Source organism: Uloborus diversus, chromosome 4 (assembly GCF_026930045.1).
Source record: "Uloborus diversus isolate 005 chromosome 4, Udiv.v.3.1, whole genome shotgun sequence".
NCBI lineage: Eukaryota > Metazoa > Arthropoda > Arachnida > Araneae > Uloboridae > Uloborus > Uloborus diversus.
In genome coordinates, this window is record NC_072734.1 from 117,996,643 (window position 1) to 118,018,500 (window position 21,858).

The 21,858-nt window shown below is 33.9% G+C and overlaps 1 protein-coding gene across 1 annotated transcript in view; it reads right to left on the reverse strand.

The window, feature by feature from the left end:
- The window catches only part of LOC129219856 (peroxidasin-like), a 150,358-nt gene that overhangs the window by 53,060 nt on the left and 75,440 nt on the right, over positions 1-21,858 (reverse strand). Inside the window, exon 2 of the mRNA XM_054854166.1 lies at positions 11,538-11,609. Coding sequence (XP_054710141.1) covers positions 11,538-11,609 — 72 coding nt within the window. The remainder of the gene's footprint in view (positions 1-11,537; positions 11,610-21,858) is intronic.

Here is a 21,858-nt window from a genome sequence, read left to right on the forward strand (position 1 = left end):
TTGAAATTGAAAATAGATTTTACATAGATGCATATTTCAATCAATGGTGAAACGTTTTCAAAAAAATTCTTCCTCCGAGCCAATTTGAAAAAGGCGCTAAAAAAAGAAAAATCCACATGATGATGTGAAGTCAAACACTGATTTTTTAATATTTTGTATGAAGTAATAGATTGTTTTTCGAATAAAATTAACACAAGATTTGATGATAATTATTTTTCTGCATGGTTGGCTCTATATTATCTGGATTGGATTTTTTGAAAACGAAAAATAAAATGTTTCAATTATGAGTAAAATTTTTAGCACTCGGCAAGAAAAATTACAGGCAATATAAAGACAGACCAGTTATCACATCCAGAGACTGCAGTTCCGTCCTTGTTGTGGACTCTTCAGTTCGGAATAGTGAATAACAGAGCTGGTGGTAGATGACATCTCATTGAAGCTGAGAGCGCCCACGAGACTAGATTATTCAATGATGAAAAATTAAGCTCCTTGCAATTTTTTAAGTTGCCTGTGTGATTTTGAAGAGCAAGACATAAAAAGTGTTTTCATACATAACTTTGTTACTTCAATTATTTTTTAACTATTCCAATCAGCTCAGCTGGTAGAGAAATTTTTTTGTTAGGTTAGAGAAATATTTTCGAAGCACAACGAGCAAAAGAAAAAAAAAGAAAGAAAAAACCTTTTCTATTTAGCTGTACTGGCAAAACAACACGACACTGGATACTGATAGTAAGACGATTCCCTGCTCTTCTGAATTCCAAAAAACATGCATTAAAACTTTTCCAAAAGGTATAAAAACTTCAGTATCGAGATGTTTTGTATGATAACTTATTAGAAAATGAATCAGAATTTTAATTGCGTCTAAGCACTAATTTTTATTCATATTAAACCGATTTTATGACCACTTCTTGTTAGCTAATGTGTGTTTGTTACCGCATTGTGGTAATACATATTTAAGAAACTCGACCCCCCAAATGAAATGCTGAAATGCCGCCCCTGGTACAGAGAAGCATCGGGAGATCTCTACGAAAACGTTTCGACTTTGAACTATTCGAAAACGCAAAACTATTACAGGTCACGTTTGAGAGAGGAGTAATCTCAGTGATATCATTTGGAAGCATTTAAAAACTGAAGTATACTCTATCTAATTTTAAACTGCATTTAGTTACTGTAGGGAATCCGGCGACTCTCCTTCGGAATTTTTCGTCATTGAAATTTTAAAAACATGATCTTATAATACGTTTGAAAACATTAAAAAGAAAGGGGACAGGTTTCCTGAGTGTTTCGTCCGAGATTTTTTAGGAGGACGCCGTGTCTTTCCGCTTTTAAGCTAAGCTTTGATCCCTAATTTGATCAACCCTCCTTGCCCCTTAAAAGTTTAAATGAAACTTCACAAAAGCGAAATTTTTTCAAAAGATAAAGATTTTCACAAGCCTGTCCTTGAAATTTCACTCTCTCTTTTCAATCACTTATCCACAAGAATCTAATTAGAATGTATCTGAATGTTTTTTGCATTACCTTTAGAACTAAGCATCAAAAAGTTTTTCAATGTTTAAAAAAAATTACTACACTTTAACTTTGTATGTACCTAGAAAACCAAGAAGTAAAAGACGCACCTTTTGTGTTTTGCAAAACTTCTCTTAAAAAGTACCCTTTTATCTGAAAGGGCACTGCCCCTTTTTGGTCTGGTGGAAACGCTAGTTCCCTCTGGGCATTTTTTTCTGAAACTGAAATCAATTTTAGGTTATAGTGCAAATAACTTGTTACGGAGCTATCCCACGAAGATTTCGAAAAGTGAAATTTTAAGCTATCTTTAGTGACTTGAAGGGAGTGGCAAAGGTTCGAAGACTTTGTCTGGCAATTTTTCAATATTTGAATCTGAAAAACACAATCGAGGGCCTTGATGCAAGAATCAAGAACCAGGTAAGTTCAGACTCACTCATTTTTGGTAATACCAACAAAAAACATCAGTGTCCGGTAGAAGGGCTAATATCTTTCCCACATTATTTACTAGAAAGCAGAGGTCTGATCTTACAATTGTGTCCCGTTGTTGCACCAATTGGAACTTCTATATTCTCCACACGCAAAAATGAATTTAAAAAAAGTTTGGACTAAACTGGTTCATCCAAGTCCTCAGTTGTAAACTGGAGACTATCGTTGTGACTTTAGGACTACAAAGGGTCCTCATACCTGAAATACCTTAGGTATCCCGTTAAGCATAAACCTGGTTCTGATTACAATTAACTTTTTGTCAAAAAAACAAGAAATCTTGCCCCCCCCCTCCCCCACTTAGAACTCAGTCCTAAATCCGCCTATGTACAGGAGCTCTCTCTTCTAAGTCGAAATTTTGTCCTGTTTCAAATTCAGTTTGTCGTAGTCCAGACTTGCTCTCCCGTATATGATTCTGAGATGGAAATGCTCGTATAGCGATAATTTACAATAACCCAATGAAATATCTTGGCAACTGACAGCATTTAGTTCAATCTGTCACAACCAGGAAATACCAGGGGCGTGGACAGAAATTTTGGGGTCCGTCACAAATGACTTTTACGGGCCCCCTCTATATTGTTTGCCCCTACGTCCTTATATATATTTCACCCCTCATTTAAAAAAATTCGGATCTCCTACGATCTCGGAACTGGGCCAACAGGTGTCCCTTCTCCTATGCGTGCCCCCCTGCACATATATCAACACCCCAAAGCTTGGCCCATGCGTTTATAGCAGGGCCGTGGTCGCTTCGTCTAATGGTGCAACCCCTTCAATTTTTGTTATTAGACGTACAAGTATAAGTTTTTAACGCTCTTTTTTCGTCCTGGGCCCATTTTCAGACCGTGTCGGACCCCAATTTCTCTAGCCCCTTCCAGTTTCCTCAATGTGAGAGTCATTGGTCCCTAGAGCTCTAAAATCTAGAGAGAAAATTGATAAGAGAGGAAAGCCTTGCACGTGTGAACATCGGCTTTTGGTCCCTGCTTAGGATGGGAAAAAAAAAACCTGTTTCCGAATGCTTTTTTCAAGTAGAGTAAACGAGTTACATGCTCTTTTTAAAAATTATTATGACACTTTAAAAAATGTTAGGTGCGAATTTAAATGTTTTAAGTTGCTTGAAGTGGCCCACTCAGCGGTTGGCTCAGTCGGGGATCCCCGACTAGCTGACCTGGCCAGTCCGCCCCTGCTGCCAGGTTAGGTTTGCTCTAACTATAGAGTGTTGTTTTATTTTGTCTCGTTAGCCTCGCTACTGGAAAGCCAGTTATAGCAGGAACAGCGCGATGCCGTGACGAGTGTCACAAATTCTTGAGAACGTCAGCAGACTATTTCTAAAATGAGGGGGAAGGGGGCTCTAAAAATTTTACGGCAGCTGATGAAGGGCATTTTCTGGGATATAATACACATATAGCATGCAATTGCATTAGCATTTGATTTTAACGCACTTCTTGGTGCCGATTTCGATTTTACGATTAATCTTTTGCTGGTATATCTTGCAGACTATTTTTAGATTTTTAATCTGTATCGCAAACTACTGAACAAACTTCTAACTATTGGACTGGAAAGTATCACATGAGAAAGATCTCAGTGTTTACAATAAACACAATTAAAACACTCCATATAGGGAAAAATGGGGCACATGTGAACATGGTGTGTTTTACTAAGATTACGTCAAGCAAAAAAATCTTGAAAAATTCTCAAGTAATGGCAGTAACAGTCCTAATTCTAGGTCAAACTTTTGGAGCAATGAGCCAGGTTATGTTTCTGCGGCGACAACTTTGTTTTAGCTGGTGTTATATGCAATTTTATTGCTGTCTTCAAGTGAAAACATATTTTAAACAAATTAATTAAGGTAGGTGACGAAGCACTTGTGAACACAACAGGGGCACATATGAAGTTTCCATATCTTCTCCGTAAGATAAATGTTAGTGTAAGTTTATTATAAATGTTAAAAATAGTGTAAAGATATATAATTTATGTTTTGCTATAGTCAGTTTGTAAATTTATTGTTAATTATTATTACATTACTATAAATTCATTATTTATTTTATTATTTCTTATGTTTTTAATTATTTTGTTCCTAAATAGTTGACTGACAATTTAGTGTTACAAATAAAAAAACATTTTCTTTTAACTAAAAACTAAAGCGTAAAATAATTTTAAATCTCATCATCATATTCTGTCGGAAGTTTAAATGCACTACGTAACAAGGACGAACCTTACATAATAAAGTATTCTTTGTATTGTTTAGTCTTATAAGTTTTTTCCTGTCGATCCTGTGATTAGAATATGCTACGAAATTTTTCTATTTGATAGTAAGCAGAGTTGTATAATTTGAGAAAATGTTTTTTTTAATCAACAATTACAGTCGACTCCCGCTACAACGCGATTCGACTTACGCGAAATGGCTATAAAGCGAATTTTTCACGAGTAACGAATTTTAGAGCTAACGCGAGTTTTTCGTCCAAAACACGAAATTTTTAATTAGAAAGTATCGGCTTCGTTATTGGCTTCTAAATATTGATTTTGGGAATATTATTACATCCCTTTAAGCATCACTGACAGCGAAAGTTCCCACACCAAACTATTCTGAGCATCACGTTGTTAGTGCATCAAATAACCACCTTAGCATCTTTCATTTATTATTTTTTGCATTCTAAACATTAAAGTTGACGAAATATAATGCCACCTTAGTGGAACCTTTATCTAGTGACAATGGAATGAAAAAGAAAGTTTCTGATAAAAAAAAAAAAAAAAAATTAAAAAAAAAAATGGCGAAGGTTTTTAATCTGCTTGAACATCTATAAAATGTTGACGGTAGCGTGACCATAAGTATGAGTGAATCTTCCATACTCAAATTAAAAGTCAAAACAAAAAAAAAAAAAAAAAAAAATCCCGTAAAAGTTCGGAACTTAATCTCAATGTTGAAGCTTGCAAGAGCAGTTTAGCAAAGTAAATATTATGAAAATGGAAGCTGCTCTTGTATTGTCGATTAAAGAGATCTGAAAGAGGGGCGGTTGCCACAAATTGAAACGTTGTGAAAGAAAAGGCGAAGCAACCGGATTTAAAATGTACTACGTATTAGATAAGAATAACGATCTGATCATAGAGCATAAATCATCATTATCTTCATTTTTTAACTCATATTGTTACTGTATAGTCCAGGATCTGAAGGGGGTTGAGCATACATGGAAAGGCTGACGCAATATTATTTCTGATTATTGTTACAGGCACGATGGTGATTATGAAACCACATGTCGTCGCCCCCCTGGGTGGTCGACAACCCCGGGGGAGTGGGGAAAGCAGTGGGGGGAGCCGTTTACTAAAATACTCATAACTCGCGAACTATTTGAGATGAAACACTGAAAAAAGTGGCAATCGACGCAACAAAACAAGGGCTTCATAAAAGCTAAATATGATTATGCACCTATCTTTGTTGGTTTCTGAGTAAAATTACATTTTTCGCAAACAAGCAAAATTTTTGAATAAATTGCGCAAAACAAACTTTTTTTGACCAAAATAAATTCCAAATCAAAATTGTTTAATTTTTTTTTCCAAATAAAGTCCTAAATATCATTATTCAGTTTGTTAAAACTATTTAAGTACTGTTAACGATTTGAAAAACAAAATGACAGTAGCAAGCTCGAACACTATTCCTAGTATAGTTCAGGATCTGAAGGGTGGTTTTAAGCATGCATGAAAGACCTGACGCAAAATTATAGATTATTGTTACAGGCACTATAGTGATTATAAAAACAAAAATCGTCGTCCCCCCCTCGGCGGTCGACATCACGGGGGAGGGGGAAAGCAGTAGAGGGACGCCGTTTACTAAAACACTCATAACTCGCGAACCGTAGGAGGTAAAGCACTAAAAATGTGGCAAAAGATGCAACAGAACAAGGGATTGAAAAACCTATATATGTTTATAGTTCTATCTTTGTTAGTTTATAAGTAAAATTCCTTTTTTAGCAGCCATGCAAAAATTTTGAATAAAATACGAAAAGCTTTTTTTCCAAAGATAAGTTCTTTTTAAAAATTATTTAACCGTTTAGGGAATCAATAAAATCTGAAACTTCATCATTCAGTTTGTTTCAAACTACTTAATTATTACCAACGTGAGCGTTAAAAGCGAAATAGAAATTGCAAGCCTGCCTAAGTTAACGCATTGAATTAAACGGCAGTATGCTAAGGAGAAAAAAATAGCCTTATTATCCTTGTGACGAACTATTCATTCTTCAGTTTACAAACTTATTCTAATTGCAAAGTATTCAATTATGGCTTTAATTTTGTTATATGCTGCTTTAAATTTGAGAGGAACTAGGGAACCAGGCCCACATTAGTATCAATTCAAAGATAATTTTTATTTACTTCTATTAATTTATATTTTCAATAGAATATTGCGGGTATTGTTTTGCGGATAATGTTTTTTATAATTTACCCAACAAAGAACTTTTATGAAAATGAATATAAATATAAAGTTATATACTAGAGTTCTAAAAAACTAATTAAATAAAATTAATAAAATAATGCGTATTAAAAAATAATTGCAGAATATCAATATGCATACATAAAGCATTAATATATCAGAAATTCTGAAAGCTGGATCATACTCTTTTTTGTTGACTTGTAATTGTTCTGTTGAATCGTTCTCTTCCGAGTATTTTGTAGTTTATGGGTTTTTGCTTTAGCCTTAATAGCACAGTATTTACAGCAAGATGAATTATTAATAAAACATTTACAAGATTATTTACAGTTCTTGCCTGAGCAGGGTGGAATGAAACTCTCTGGTAACACTGGTTGCATCATAAGGTGTGGAGCTTTATTGTTTTATCTTCATTCAAGTGAAACCCAAACTTGATTACATCTAAAGGCACTGCTAAGGTACAGGGGAATTAATTCAATAGTACAGTTGAGCAATACTTCTTAGCACATGTTGGAAAGAATTGCAGGAGCATGGTAGAGAGCTGATATTATATTTATTTCTGATGGAAATGACAAGGAATTATTGTAATGGTTGCATTCGCAAGAAATACATATTTTCTTGACAATGTTTTTTATAATACAACTTCTAACAGTTGAAATTCTAAAGCACTCAGATATTGTTTTAATGATAACTCTAGTGTGCAAAAAAGTTTTAGACTTTTTTGGTAAGGAGAAAGCATACTTTTTTGTTCCTATTTTACTTGTTGAATCGCAGTCGGAAAATGTATCAAAAGTTTGTAAAATTTTAGGTGTTTTTTTCCGTAAGTGCTCCTTGAAGATAGATGCCATCCTAAAGCTCTTTTCCTTTCCACAACACCAGCACATGAAATGGCAACCTCTGTCCTTTAACAAAGATTGCCAATAAGAATTCATTAGCTTCTGATCTATAAACTATTAGCTACTTTTTTCCCTACTCTGCACTGAATCATATGCAGGAAGATGCGTGCTTCGTCCTAGTTGGACTCGAGGCATTTCAGAGAAATTTATTACTTGGCTCTCAGATTTTAAATAATATTCATTTTCGTTTTCAGAGTACCATACACCAAAAGCTGATTGGATGCCGGAACGGATATGTTACATATTACCTACTCTGAAATATACTTTTAAAGGTTCTTTTTATTTTCAGGAATGGCTATGACACGAAACCACTGGTTTGGTACGTAGTGATTTTTTTTTAAAGCGAAGGAGACTTTCCTGAACTTCTGTTTTCAAGTTATGAAAACGACAGTGAGATGTACCGATCGTGTTTAAGGTCCACTCGTGTAGTTTGACTATTGGGGAGAAAATTTTATTGTTTTTTATTTGGAGACCTGCAAAATCTTTGCTGCACTTGAAAGTAGTGTTTGGGACATTATGGACCAGAGTCATTTCATCGATAACATGAACTTTGTTCTTAAAATAGGGTGCTTCTTCTAGAGTTTTGCTGCAAGAAGTATCATTTTCAATTACATTCACGAAATCGGACCTCTCGCCTTGCTTCAGTGAACTATTCTGATAAACCTATCCTAGCATTGGGCTTATTGTATGGGAATGATTTTTAGATGTACTAACATCACTTTTGAGCTAACATTTCCCAGGTTAAATGTTTTTTTGGTTTTCTTTTGCTGTTTTGCAGTCGCTATTGAAGACATTGCCATTGCAGGACTTCTCTGGATAAGAGACTATTCATATTTTCTTTAACGTTCCACTGAAATTTTGATGCTACTTATAAAGGGAATTAACCTCGCTCACTATGTTTCATAACTCAGGTGTAAAATCTGCAAAAAGGGTTATTTTGATGGTTTATCCTTTCCGTAATTACTTCGTACTTGCATGTTTTAATTTTTTAAAAAGTACCATTGTAACCCATACTAAGCAGCTATAATGAGTTAAAGGTTAAATAATTAAGTAATTACTTAACTGGGACATTGTTTTGATAATATTACGAAATAAAACCGCCAAAACATGAGAGCCACAAAATTTTCTTTGGTTTATGTCGAGTCTTCAAGGTACATTCTGCAAACTTTTTTTTTTTTTTTTTTTTGTGAATTACCTCAAATGCTTTTTGAGCTTGCTTTTATTTCACTTTTCAACGCTTTGATAATAATTAAGTAATTTTAAATAAACTGGATAGTGATATTTCAGATTTTATTGGTTCAGTGGTTCTAGGGAATAACAGTCAAACTGTTATTCCCTAAACAGTTAAATAATTTTGATAATTTGAAAAAAAAATGCTTATTTTATTCAAATTTTTGCTTGTTTGTGAAAAATTGAATTTTACTCAGAAACTAACAAAGATGTGATCATAGTCATTTAACTTTTATGAAGCCCTTGTTTTGTTGCGTCGATTGCCACTATTTTCAGTGTTTTATTTCAAATAGTTCGCGAGTTATGAGTGTTTTAGCAAACGGCCCCCCCCCCCCACTGCTTTCCCTTCCCCCGGGGTTGCGACTACCCAGGAGGGCGACGACATGTGGTTTCATAATCACTATAGTGCCTGTGACATTAATCAGAAATAATTTTGCGCCAGGTCTCCATGCATGCTCAAAACCCCCTTTCAGATCCGAAACTATACTGCAAATCGTGTTCGAGTTGCAACTGTCATTTTGTTTTTCAACGCGTTATCAGTACTTAAATAGTTTTAACAAACTGAATAATGATATTTAGGACTTTATTTGAAAAAAAAAATCAAACAATTTTGATTTGGAATTTATTTTGGTCAAAAAAAGTTTGTTTTGCGCATTTTATTCAAAAATTTTGCTTGTTTACAAAAAATGGAATTTTACTCAGAAACAAACAAAGATAGGTGCATAATCATATTTAGCTTTTATGAAGCCCTTGTTTTGTTGCGTCGATTGCCACTTTTTTCCGTGCTTTATCTCAAATAGTTCGCGAGTTATGAGTATTTTAGTAAACGGCTCCCCCCGCTGCTTTCCCCGTTCCCGCGGGGTTGTCGACCACCCAGGGGAGCGACGACATGTGGTTTTATAATCACCATCGTGCCTGTAACAATAATCAGAAATAATATTGCGTCAGCCTTTCCATGCATGCTCAACCCCCTTCAGATCCCGGTCTGTGCAGTACTATTACAGTGCAGCATTTTATTATTCTTATATATTGTACGTACCGTTTTGTTTCATTTTACGTCTTTCCCTCCCAATGATCATTCATTTTGCGCATCTTAAAAGTATTTAATGCTGAATAAAACAGTTTTTTTATTTTTTAAATACAGTAAAAGTTCAGTTATTTTTTTTAAGAAACAGTATTGTATAGTTGAGGAATGCTTTAAAACAGTTTGAGGGGTGTTTGTAAGTGTCTAAAAGAATTTGGCTTGCTTCTAAAAAAATTGTACACATACATTTTTCCTCGCGAAATTTCGACTTACGCGAGGAGTCTTGGAACGCATCCCTCGCGTAAGTCAGGACTCGCCTGTACTGTACAACCTAAACTGTCACGAACAACTGATATTTGGTTACAAACTCTTCAGTGCAATTGATATATACGCATACGTTTTATATTAAAGAGTTTTTCGTGGAAATATGATGCCTATCCTGTATTTTTCAATCGTGTTCATATGTGCCCCCCCCCCCCCATAGGAGCACATGTAAATCATTCAAGATATTTTTAAAATTCAATTAAGTAACAAAATATATTTTTTTAAAAATGCGAAAAAATTCCAGGGTACAAAGAAAAAAAACTATTTAATCATGGATACACTTTTGCTCTGAAAATTTAATATTTTTTGAGGTATTAAGAAATGAAAAAAATGTTAACATGTGCCCCCTTTTCCCTTATACATTCGGTTTTCAAATTTTGACCTCATAAAACTGCACACAGTAAAATATTACTGTTATATAATTTCTCTTTGAGCGTACGAAAATTATGCTATTCATAAAATAAAATAACACTTGGGGGAAAAAAAAAAGGTACGTGTCAGGAATTTTTTGGAAGTGAATTTCATTTCAGCATGCTAAAAATATTCCTAAAACTTTCTAACTTCGGAGGTAGCAATATTAGCAATATCATCGCATACTTATATGTTATTAAAAGTCCGAGAACGAGCATTTTTCGAAATTTCGTAACAATATCGTAAATGTATCCAAAAAAAAAAAAAAAAAAACACTAAGCACTTTTCATCATGCACTCAAAAGGACAAAATAATCTAGTCAGGAAGGACATTAAGTATTCCTGTAGTTTTCAATTATTCCAAGAAAATGACACCACAAACGAACAGAAGTGCGGCTCAAATCAATTTTCTCATAGGAAAAATATGCATGTACTGTCTGACCACGGATTGTATGGAAAGACAAACATCCGTTTTACAGCCGGAAATGGACGAATCTATTATTTTTTAGCGATGCCAGTTTTTGCAGAAGCAGGGTCTCATTCAAATGATCGGAATACCGGCATCAAATTTTGACTTTCCCCTCTCATTCAGATAGATTCGTCTTATCTGGACGTTTGAAAATTCCATACAATCCGTGGTTGGACAGTATCAAAACTCAAATTTATGATTGAAAGCTAGATAATGATAAGAAATTTTCTATATTACTTGAGCCGCACTTTTCTTAGTTTGTGGTGTCATTTTCTTAGAATGATTGAAAACTACAGGAATGCTTGAATTGTCCTTTCTGACTAGATTATTTTGTCCTTGAGTGAATTATGAAAAGCGCTTTGTATTTTTTAAAAAAATATGTTATTTTTCATTTTTCCCAGACGACGTTTGCGTTGAGCTGGTGTCTCTTTAGTTTTTCCCATACTGATTGAAATAATCATTTAAAACCTAATTAATGTAACTAGTGCTTTTTAAAATATTTTTTAGCATTAAGTTGTACCTTAAGACTTAAAAAAAACATTTAGTGTAATCCCGAAGTCTCTAAAAACGTCCAGTTGCTGAGAAATAAGCAAAAGCATGCTTCAGAGTCTCCATGAGAAACATAGAAGGATTTGAAAATTGAAAAGTGCTTTAAAGAAAACAAAAACAAATAACACTTACTTATTTTTCTTTTTTTGGTTATTTAAATTTCTCCATTGTGTATTAAAAGAGAGGGGGAGGGGGAGAGAAAGCACAATGAGAAAATAAATAAACTTACATTGTGTTGAGTTTCTTCAAATTTTTAAACGAATCTCTTTTAACTTCTCTTATTTTGTTGAACCTCAGATCTCTACAAAAGAAAAAGTATATTAATTAGCAAAGATGTTGAAAAAGTGAAATTGCAATAACTATTTCAGTACAGTCGAACTCGCTTAAAACGAGCGTGAAAGGGTCACGATATTTGCTTGTTATAACCGAGTACTCGTAAAAAAACGAGTTTGCGCAAAAAAATCCTGCATGCTTGCCTTTTTTTACTTCCTTCTACAAAAAATATAGTACTTATTGTATTCGCGAAAAAGGTTCACAAAAAAATTGACCTTAATTTCCATTTTACTCACGACTGAATAAATGTCGAGTGTTTTTTTTTTTTTTTTTTTCGACTCGACTACACGTGGATAAGTGCTTAAGAACGTATAGACACGCGAAATATCCATTTTGACGATTCCCGAGTTAATTACAACGAGTTTTCTCGTGACGTCTGTATGTACGTGCGTAAGTGTGTATGTATGTCGCATAACTCAAGAACGGAATGTCCTAGAAAGTTGAAATTTGGTACATAGACTCCTAGTGGGGTCTAGTTTTGCACCTCCCTTTTTGGTTGCGTTCGGATGCTCCAAGGGGGTCTTTTGCCCCTTTTTGGGTGGAAATCATTGTTAATTTCGATGTAAACTCAAGTGGTGTTATAATTTGGCAGACACTTGGCGATATATCATCAGTCTTTTGGTCGTCAAGTTTTGTCGCCAACTTGGCGACAAATTTGGCGATTTAAAAAAAAATTGAAATCTGGTTTCAATTTGGCCACTGTTGGTGATATTTAGAGAGTAAACTATTGAATCACGTTAAAACTGTCAATAATGAGAAAATGACATTAAATTGGAGTAGAAGGAAGTTATGTGATGCACACATCAGCTCGTTTTATTTTCAATTTCTGTACAGCACGAAAAAAGGTTGGTTAGTTTGATCTGAATCGTCTTTTTGTCTCTTTCTTGTGTTGTTTCTGCTTTCGAGGAATACTCATGGTCCGAAAAACATCGTCAATCACACAATGAAAATTCATATGTATTTAGTTGTGGTCAGAAGACACTTTTAACACTAGAATTACGGCGGTATTACTATGCCTAGAATTACGGCGGGGGTCATTTTGACCCCCGAGAAGAAATCTGCATAGTTCCCCGCATAATGGTACATATTTGAAAAAATTAGCTTAAAGTACCTAAGCATAATTGTAATAGATGCAGTTTATTTAAAGTATGTAGAGACTTTATGAATGTATAAAAAATTATTTAAAAGTTTGAAATACCCTTAAAACAACCAGAGCTGTCGTAATTCTAGTGTTAATTTAGTAGCTTGTTCAATCCATTGTTGCGGGTGGGACATTATGTATTTTTTTTGCATTTTATTCCTAATATTTTTAATTTTTCTTAGAAAATTGAAATTTTATATTAAGATGCATTACGGTTCCTTACATTCTAAAATAAAATAAAGTCAAACAGTTTAAAATTTCTGGAATAAAGTGCCAATGTACGCGTAAAAATGTCACACACAGGCAACTAGATTGAGTTAAACCGCATTTCTGATTATTAGGAATCACTTAATCCATGCCTTTTATTTTTGCTGAAAATTATAAGATAATCGTATTACAATTCTGTACCTGAGAGCCAGACTAACGTTAGTCCAATAATGGGAATCTTCAGGTTATTACCGCTTTATATGTAGAATCATATTCCGCTTCGAGTCATCACAACGTAATTCTGTATTTGAAAAAAAAAAAAATAAAAATCATAGACATTTACCAGCGTAAAAGAGAGCGAGCTCCATCCTTTGCATGCCCCCAGAAGAAAGTTTTTTCGCTCATCTGAAAAGTAATAATAATGTGACTTACGTTAGTCTGGCTCTGAGGTACAGAATTGAAGATTACAATAAAATGACATACGTTCAATACCTTAATTATTTGGGAAGTTGACACACATTTAATTGATCTTCAGGACGTTTTAGCTACTTGGGATTTAAACTCTTATAACATTTTTGTCTTTGAGGCCCTATTTTTCCTAAAAGGACTCAGGTTGAATAAGACAACTGTTTGTGTGCGTGTGTTGTGTATACATGTACATTGAATGAAACTTTTTTTGAGAAAATATTTAAAAATCAGAAAACGGGAGGAAATGATTTTCTTAGCCTTCAGACTATCTGTCAAGTTCCTTTATTTTAAGTACGGTAGTAGAAGTCGTCATGGCTTCCAAGAACCAAGCGAAGTCCTGGTTCCAGGACAAAGTACTGGTATGTACTCATTAATTTGAAAAAAAAAGGAGAGAAACGGAAAATGAACAATGGCAAAAAGCAACTAATCTCAAGCCAAACTAATGATTAAAACAAAAAAACAAAACTGGAAACTAAAACATACGCTTTTATTTACCGCAGGGCGACGTCCATCTCTTTTCGCGACAAAGATACTGCCACTTATCTTCAATATCATTGGATATCGTTACGATTATATTTCTAAGTGTGAGTAAAATTAGCAAGTATTGACGCGATTACACCCGAAATGCACTTGAAGACCACTAAAAATATTCTCAAATCATCCGGAGAGTGCTGTGAGTAAAATTAGCAAGCATTGACGCGATCACACTCGAAATTCACTCTAAGACCAATACTCTCAAATCATCCGGAGAGAACTCATAAAATACGCAGGCACGCCCAACTTTCTACTCAGAAAAAAAATCCCAAACCTTACATCACTGATCTCGAGAGTTCCGCTATCGCTGGAATGAACAGAAGTACCCAGAGTTGAAAAATAAAAGTATTCAGTTCATCATGTTTATTGGAAGTCGAAATTACAACAAAAATTATTTTACGACAGGTACCAGAAAGAAACCGACGCTCATAAGGCGTGGCGGTATACCTTTCAGGAAGATGGAACAAAAAGCAGAATCGATTCCAATGTTTCCAATGGAATGCCATTCAAGAATTAGTGTGTCATCTGTCTAAAGTTCATTACTCGTAAATCTTCAGAATCTCTGTCAGTCCGTCTTTGGCGGATGTCATCACGGACTCGGTGAATGGCACACTTCAAAATACGCAGCGACGTCTCGCTTGGAGGGCATCGGTAACCATCCACGACCACCCAAAAGGTCCGTCGGAGTTTTTCTTCATGGAGAAACACAAAGGAATAGTTCGAGAACGAAAGAAGTAAATCACGAAGAGAAAATGAATTTTTATTTTAATATCTCTTAACTGGCTGTTCGACATAGCTGGATGTAAACGGAGCGTGGTTTTATTTGCGAGCGATGTATAAAACTCAACTTCTGTGTTACGTACAGCATTACTATCACCGAAGATGTCCATGGCAATACCTTCATTACTTTTCCTTCTGCTGGCAGGGATCGTAATAGCTGAAGAAACCTCAAACACCACTTCCAGCAATGGAACTAAATCTGTCACTGGTAGATCAGGAAGAAAAGACTATGCGATTTACAGCCCACCTGATAATTATGCCTCAAAGAAGCCTATCTCATCAAACTTCTTTTCGCCAGATGAATTGACCTTCAAAGTCGACACCGATTCTTCGCAACTTGATGCTGAACCCAGAAAAGACGATACCGTTCGATCATCTTCACCGCCAGTTTTCACGCCACCCACAAGTTATGAAGATTTTGTACCCGTGGGCTACTACAAACCACCTTTACCCCAACGACCACCGAGGTTCTACACTCCACCAAGTCCAGCTAAAGGAGGTATGTACAAGAGCGGTTCTTCAGTCAACTGGAATGTATGGAAAGGAGATGACTCCAGTGATCAAGATAGCGGTGATATGGACATCAAAGGAATACCACCTCCTGACGTGGAATCTTATTACGTTCCAACCGGATATTGGAAAGGTGATCCGTGGACTCCAGATCAACTATCAACAATGTTAATGATGATGAATCAAATGCAAACTAGTAACAAACCAAAGATCGGAGGCTTTCTTTCTAAACTTACGCAAGAACCAATAGCTCTTCTTGTAGCAGCCATCTTACCATTTAGTATTCTTCTTGCTGCTGTTTTGCCGACGCTGGTCAACATGATGATGAATGGTGGACTCCCAACCATCACCACAACAGCTACAGGAAACAATGGTCGAAGCTTGGACAACGCCGAGTTCTTGACTCCAGTCATAGAAGCGCTGACTACTTTTGGGGCAAAGACATTTGATCATCCTGAGTGCATGCAAAAGATCTTCTGTCAAGTCACAAAAGGATCTGCTCGTGGTAACGATACTGATTCCAGATCGTTTCAGAAAGCACTTTACAAAGCATCGAGACTGATTGATGGGCACTGGTTGGATAGCTTTGGAGTGAAAACATTGTTCGATTCTATGGAAGATGGAAATTGTGATAAAGTTCTGTGTTCTCCACCTAAAACAACTCTAAGAGTGAGTAAAAAACACTAGCAGAAAGAAAGATGTCGTGAAGATGCTACTCTCACGAAAAAAGCTTATATTTATTTTTCAATATTTGTTTTAAGTATTTTATGTCAGGTATGTATATATATAAATATTAAAAAAAAGTAAAACCACTTTGGTAATGAATGACCTTTCTGTAAGACACACACTGCCATATAACGACTCGAAATCACTGCTAGTATTTTATTTAGTGCACTATCGCCCAAACGTACGTAGAATTATTTTTACTTATGTATTATTGCGTCATCTATGTATGTTAAATAATAATTTAATTGGTCTTAAGTAACAATAAAGCAAATGAATTTGTGAAAAATAGAAGAAATTCTGCATTGAAAAAAAAAATTGTTTCTAAGACTTTTTAAAAACAATCATATCATATATCAAATAATACCAATTAATGAGAAATGAACTTAAATGTGTGTCAAGTATGAACATTGGATTTAAACCAGTCATAGATGTATGAATAACTCTGATTTTTTTAAAAAATATTTTGCATATATAAAAAGAAACTTGAAAAATAGATTTTCGCACTATTGTTGAGTTTCGGGAAGAGGGACATTGAAAACAGGGTGGCAAATGATTTCTCAAAGTTATTTAAAGCAGTAATTTAAAAATAACCTTTTAAACCTAGAAATGCTCTTGAAAATTTTATATTTCAGCCTCTTTCTTAGTCATCACAATCTTTCTCCCTTATTTCTGATTTTGTACCTAGGATTAATCCTCATTTAACTATTGATATCTACTCAAAGTTTCTCTTTATGCTCAACCAGTAAATTCAAATTTTTAGTTAGTAGCCAGTGGTCAGGAGAGACTTATAAGTTGTAAAGTGACTTTTTTCTTTCTAATAGCCACTTTACACAGATTTTTTTTTTTTAAATTTTCAATGAAACAAAACAAGCAATTTAAATTGCTATGGTAAAAGGTGGGTGTAAAGAGAATGAAATGGCAAGGGAGGCCTATTGCTATACTTATGTATGTACAAAATGAAAAAAAAAAATTAAAAATTCATTTTGTTTTAAACATCAATTCTTGTAAAAAAAAATAAAGCATACACGTATAAATTGATAAAAGAAAATAATATTCAAAAAACATTTACCAAATGAAAAAAATCTAAAAATTGAAGTTTTAGAAGGTAAATATCTATTCAATAAACCTTTACAGGAAAGTCGGTAAATAAAAAAAAAAAGGCAACTGGCTGACTTGAAGATGCCAGCACAATGGCAAAATAGTTATGTTTGGTTTTGGACAAAAAAAAAAAAAAAAAAAAAAAAAATCCTGATTTTTAAAAATCTTAATGTGGTTTTAGTGTGAGTTAAAATACTCTAATATTTTTTTCCCCCATGTAATCATTTGATATTCATCTGCACTCTCCAGTTTCTTTATTTACCCTCTATTTTTCTGGAGTAACAGAGTTTTGGAGTACACATGAAATTTCTTAGAGTAACTAAGTCATCTACATTAAATTTTATTTGAGTTGTATGCATTTGCATTAAAATTAGTTTTATATCACGTTAAGAAAGTTCAAATAATTCATCAATTACAGTTGTAAATTCATTAGATTTTAATTTAGGCTTCTGTAAATTCTTGAATAAAAAGATTCAAATTGAAAAAAAAAATCTAATTAAAAAAAAACACCCCGATTCATTCGTAGGTACTTTATTGTTTGTTTAGACGAACTTCGAGAAACATCTAGTTACAACATTCTTCAATAATTCAAGAAAAAATAGACAAAATGAAAAACTTAACGTATTAAAATTTCCCACGGCACCTTTTCTTAAGTAAAATCATGACTAATTGACTAATCATATATAATAGATAAAAAATAAATAAAACTCGCGTACCTAACAATCTTATTCACTTTTTTACCCGGCAGAAGCACAGTGAAAAAATATAAAAATTCTATAATGGGGTTGTTTTTTTCAGTCAAAAGTAGTACTTTTAGTCACTGAAATTGATAGAATAAGCAAAGAAAATAAGATGGATCCAGAAAATTCTTTCATTTTCCCAAAAGTTATTTTTCAATTATTTTTTTAAAATGTCCGATTGTGCAAATAAGGCGTAGTCTTGATGACGTCACAAATGATGCTCTTTGGCGCATTTTGTACCGCGTTTCCACGTAATGATATTCAAGAAGCGAATTAAAATTGCGCTCTACGCTTGCTATCAACCGTATCGTTGCCAATACACGTGAGTAAAGATGTGAATTAAATATTTTGCTCTGTGAATGGCAACACAGAATGGCATTTCATCATTTGTGATGTCATCGGTAAGAAATGTAAATAATGAAAGCGCACCGATTTAAGTAATTTTTTAAAAATATTAAACTTAAACAAATTATTTAAAAAATGGTTAGATCCTATGTTTTTAAGCATGTTCTTTCAGAAAAAATACTTTTAAAATTTTAGAAACGACCCCATTAACAGCCCACAGTTTAAAAATCACTGATGTATGCGAACATTTATTAATAATTTTCATTATAACATTTTATTGCTTCCAAACATATTTTCCACGCTGAGCCTTTTCGTAAGGTACCGTGGAAACATTAGTATAGAATGCAAATAGTACTTTTTTTTTTATTAAATACGTCATCCTTTTGTACACATTCAACAATGTTAAATTTCACAAATTATGGGATGACGTACGAGAAAATTTAACAATACTCCACACTGATAAACAATTTTGATATATACAGAAGAAAATAATTTTGTTCAATAAGAAAGAATATATATAAATATTAACATTAAGATAAATAAAAATAAATAAATAAATAAAAATAGATGAAAGCAAAAAAAAAAAAAAAATAAATAAATAAATAAAACAAAATATTTAAAAAAAATAATAATAATAATAATAATAAATCAATAAATAAATAATAAAAATAATAATTTTAAAAAATTAATTAAAATGCTTAATGCCTATATATTTAAAAAAAAAAAATGCAAATAGTACTACACACTCTTTGATAAGTTTGCCGAAATGATCCAGATTTAAATCAAGAGTGAATTACGATATGCTTTTGTTGCCAAACTAAATGAGACGAACTCTCTAACAGTCGAACTCGCTTATATAACGAACCCTGATTTAACGATAACCCAGATTTAGCGAGGAAGTCAGAAATATTTGGTTGATACAATGTTAAATATATGGGAGCATAACCCGCTTTTTACGAGCAAACCCCACTCAAAGCGAGCAATATTTTTGTGGTTCGTAAAATTTCTATTGACTTCCAGCTCAGCTTATCCTTTATTGGTAAATTTTCTTTTACATTCCAAAGTCAAGCGAAAGTGAGTGATAAGTTATAAATCCTGAGAACAAACGATGACAGCACTTTTTTTTTTAATTTGTAGAGTAAAGAAACATTTAAAAATTATTCCTCAAAAACAATGACGCATGAAAAAGACATTCAGACAGTTCAAAGCAAAGTAACCAACCTATTGGGTACTGTGCAGTGATTAAAATGAAGAAAAAAAAAAGCAACTATGATGAATTTCTCGTGAACTCGCCTTTTACGAACACTCTGTTATAACGAGCAAACATCGCGGTCCCTTTGCGTTCGTTATATGCGAGTTTGACTGTACTATGAAATGCACTTTTCTCATTTCATATACACAAACCCACGCACAATCTGTATCAAAACCCAAATAGAGTTAGGGTTTAATTTATTTTGGTACCTGCACAGCTTTGCCCGTAATAGAAAAATTAAAAGGTCTTTTGGTTCGCCTGTATATTTACAAATAATGTGTGGTGAATTTTCTCGCCAATTGGCTTGTACCCATGTTACGATTGTTCCACTCATGGGCACCCATATGCAAAGTTGCAAGGCGGGGGCTCAAATATTTTCCCCGTGGAAACCGATTTCCGGACAGATTATAGTCATTAAAACTTGACATTTTTAATACTTTATTCATTTCTGGATGGAGAAGAAATTTTTACATTTTTGCAAAGAAAAAAGTACTAAAAGCAAGGAAGTTCTAATTTCAGGGGGGGGGCTCGAGCCCCCCTTTGCTTCCCTGTATGGGCGCCCTTGTATCCACGTTATGATAATTTCGAAATTTACTCGTCCATTTTATGATAATTTTGTTCTTAAAATTGGAATAGAAAAAGAACCACATCGAATTTTTGAAAAATCGTTTCGAGGTGCACACCCCCATGCTACAAACTAACTTTGTGCCAAATTTCATGAAAATCGGCCGAACGGTCTAGGCGCTATGTGCGTCACAGAGATCCTGACAGACAGACAGAGAGAGATCCGGACAGAGAGATATCTAAGCTTCAGAAAAACATGACGAAATCCACGAAAACATAACAGCCAATACTGCCGAGGGCATGTAAACGGCAGTATTTGCAGATATCAGTTTTCGAGATAGTTGAAGAAACGCGTTTTGGTATTCCTTACCAACAAAAACGAAATGTTGGAATTAGATGCTTTTCCGCGCTTTTTTTTCAGAGGAAACCAAACAGGCAAGTTTGTACAGTAAAACTAGTACAATACTATTACTCGTACAATAGATGACAAATATGCAAATGAAAAATTTGTAGTAACTGTCCTTTACCTGCCCATGACACAATAATACTGATCAAAAAGAAAAGAGAGAGAGAGAGAGAAACTTTCGGAAGATGAATTAAAGAATTAGATTTTTAACAGTTATAGAATGTAAACATCTACTATTTAAAAACAAATACATAGTATCAAAAGATTACTCAACTTCTATTTTTAAAATTAAAATTGCCTTTTCCTTTCATTTTCCGCTATGCTAAATTTTTATTTAGAAAACAAAGCGTGAAAACATGCGTATCTAAATTTTTGAGGCGTGGTTTCGCATTTTCAATGCGTGAAATATGCTGAGATAGGCGGGAAAAATATTGCTGCCCATATCCATATATACATTGTACAGGACAACATTGAGCCCGGGACATGAAAAACTTCAGTGAGCTCACTCCCCTCACAGAAATGGGGTTGTTTCCTTCAATCAAAAGTAGTACTTTTAGGCACTGAAATTGATAGAATAAGCAAAAAAAAAAAAAAAAAAAAAATAACATGGACCAAGAAAAAAAAATACTTTCATTTTCCCAGCAGTTATTTTTTAATTGATTTTCTAAACTGTCCGATTTTTCAAACAAGGCGTGGTCTAGATGACGTCACAAATGATGCTCTTTGGCGCATCTTTGCACCGCGTTTCCACGTTATGATAATCAAGAAGCGAATTAAAATTGCAATCTATGCTTGCTATCAACCATGTCAGTCATTGACAATACACGTGAGTAAAGATGCGAATTAAATATTTTGCTCTGTGAATGGCAGCACAGAATGCCATTTCGTCATTAGTGATGTCATCGCAAGAAATGTAAACAATAAATGCTCAGCGATTTAAGTAATTTTTTAAAAAGATCAAACTTAAATGTATTATTTAAAGAATAGTTAGATCCTATGTTTTTAAGCATAGTCTTTCAAAAGAAAAATGCTTTAAAAATTTTGGAAACGACCCCATTAATGCTTTGGCACTTCTGCTACTAAATGTGAACACTACAGTATAAGTTCTACAACCACTAACCGCTGGGCTGATTCAAACTTTGGTCAGATAAAACGTATATGGGCCATTCCACGGAAAACGGTCGTTTGTCCTGCGCTTAGCAACTCATATATTTCATTAAAAGCAACAATTTAAATGGGTAATGAAGTGTTTTCGTGCTTAGGAAATCACAGATATATTTGTGATTTGCAAAGCAAAAAATTTGTTCGTTTAAATGATTACTTTTCAATGAAATACAGAATTCTGACATGCAAAACCAAAAAGCAGGAGAAACAAAATGAAAAAGCGGGAAACATTTTTGCACCTTGGAACCAGATGAATGCTAGTACAAACAATTTAAAAATAAT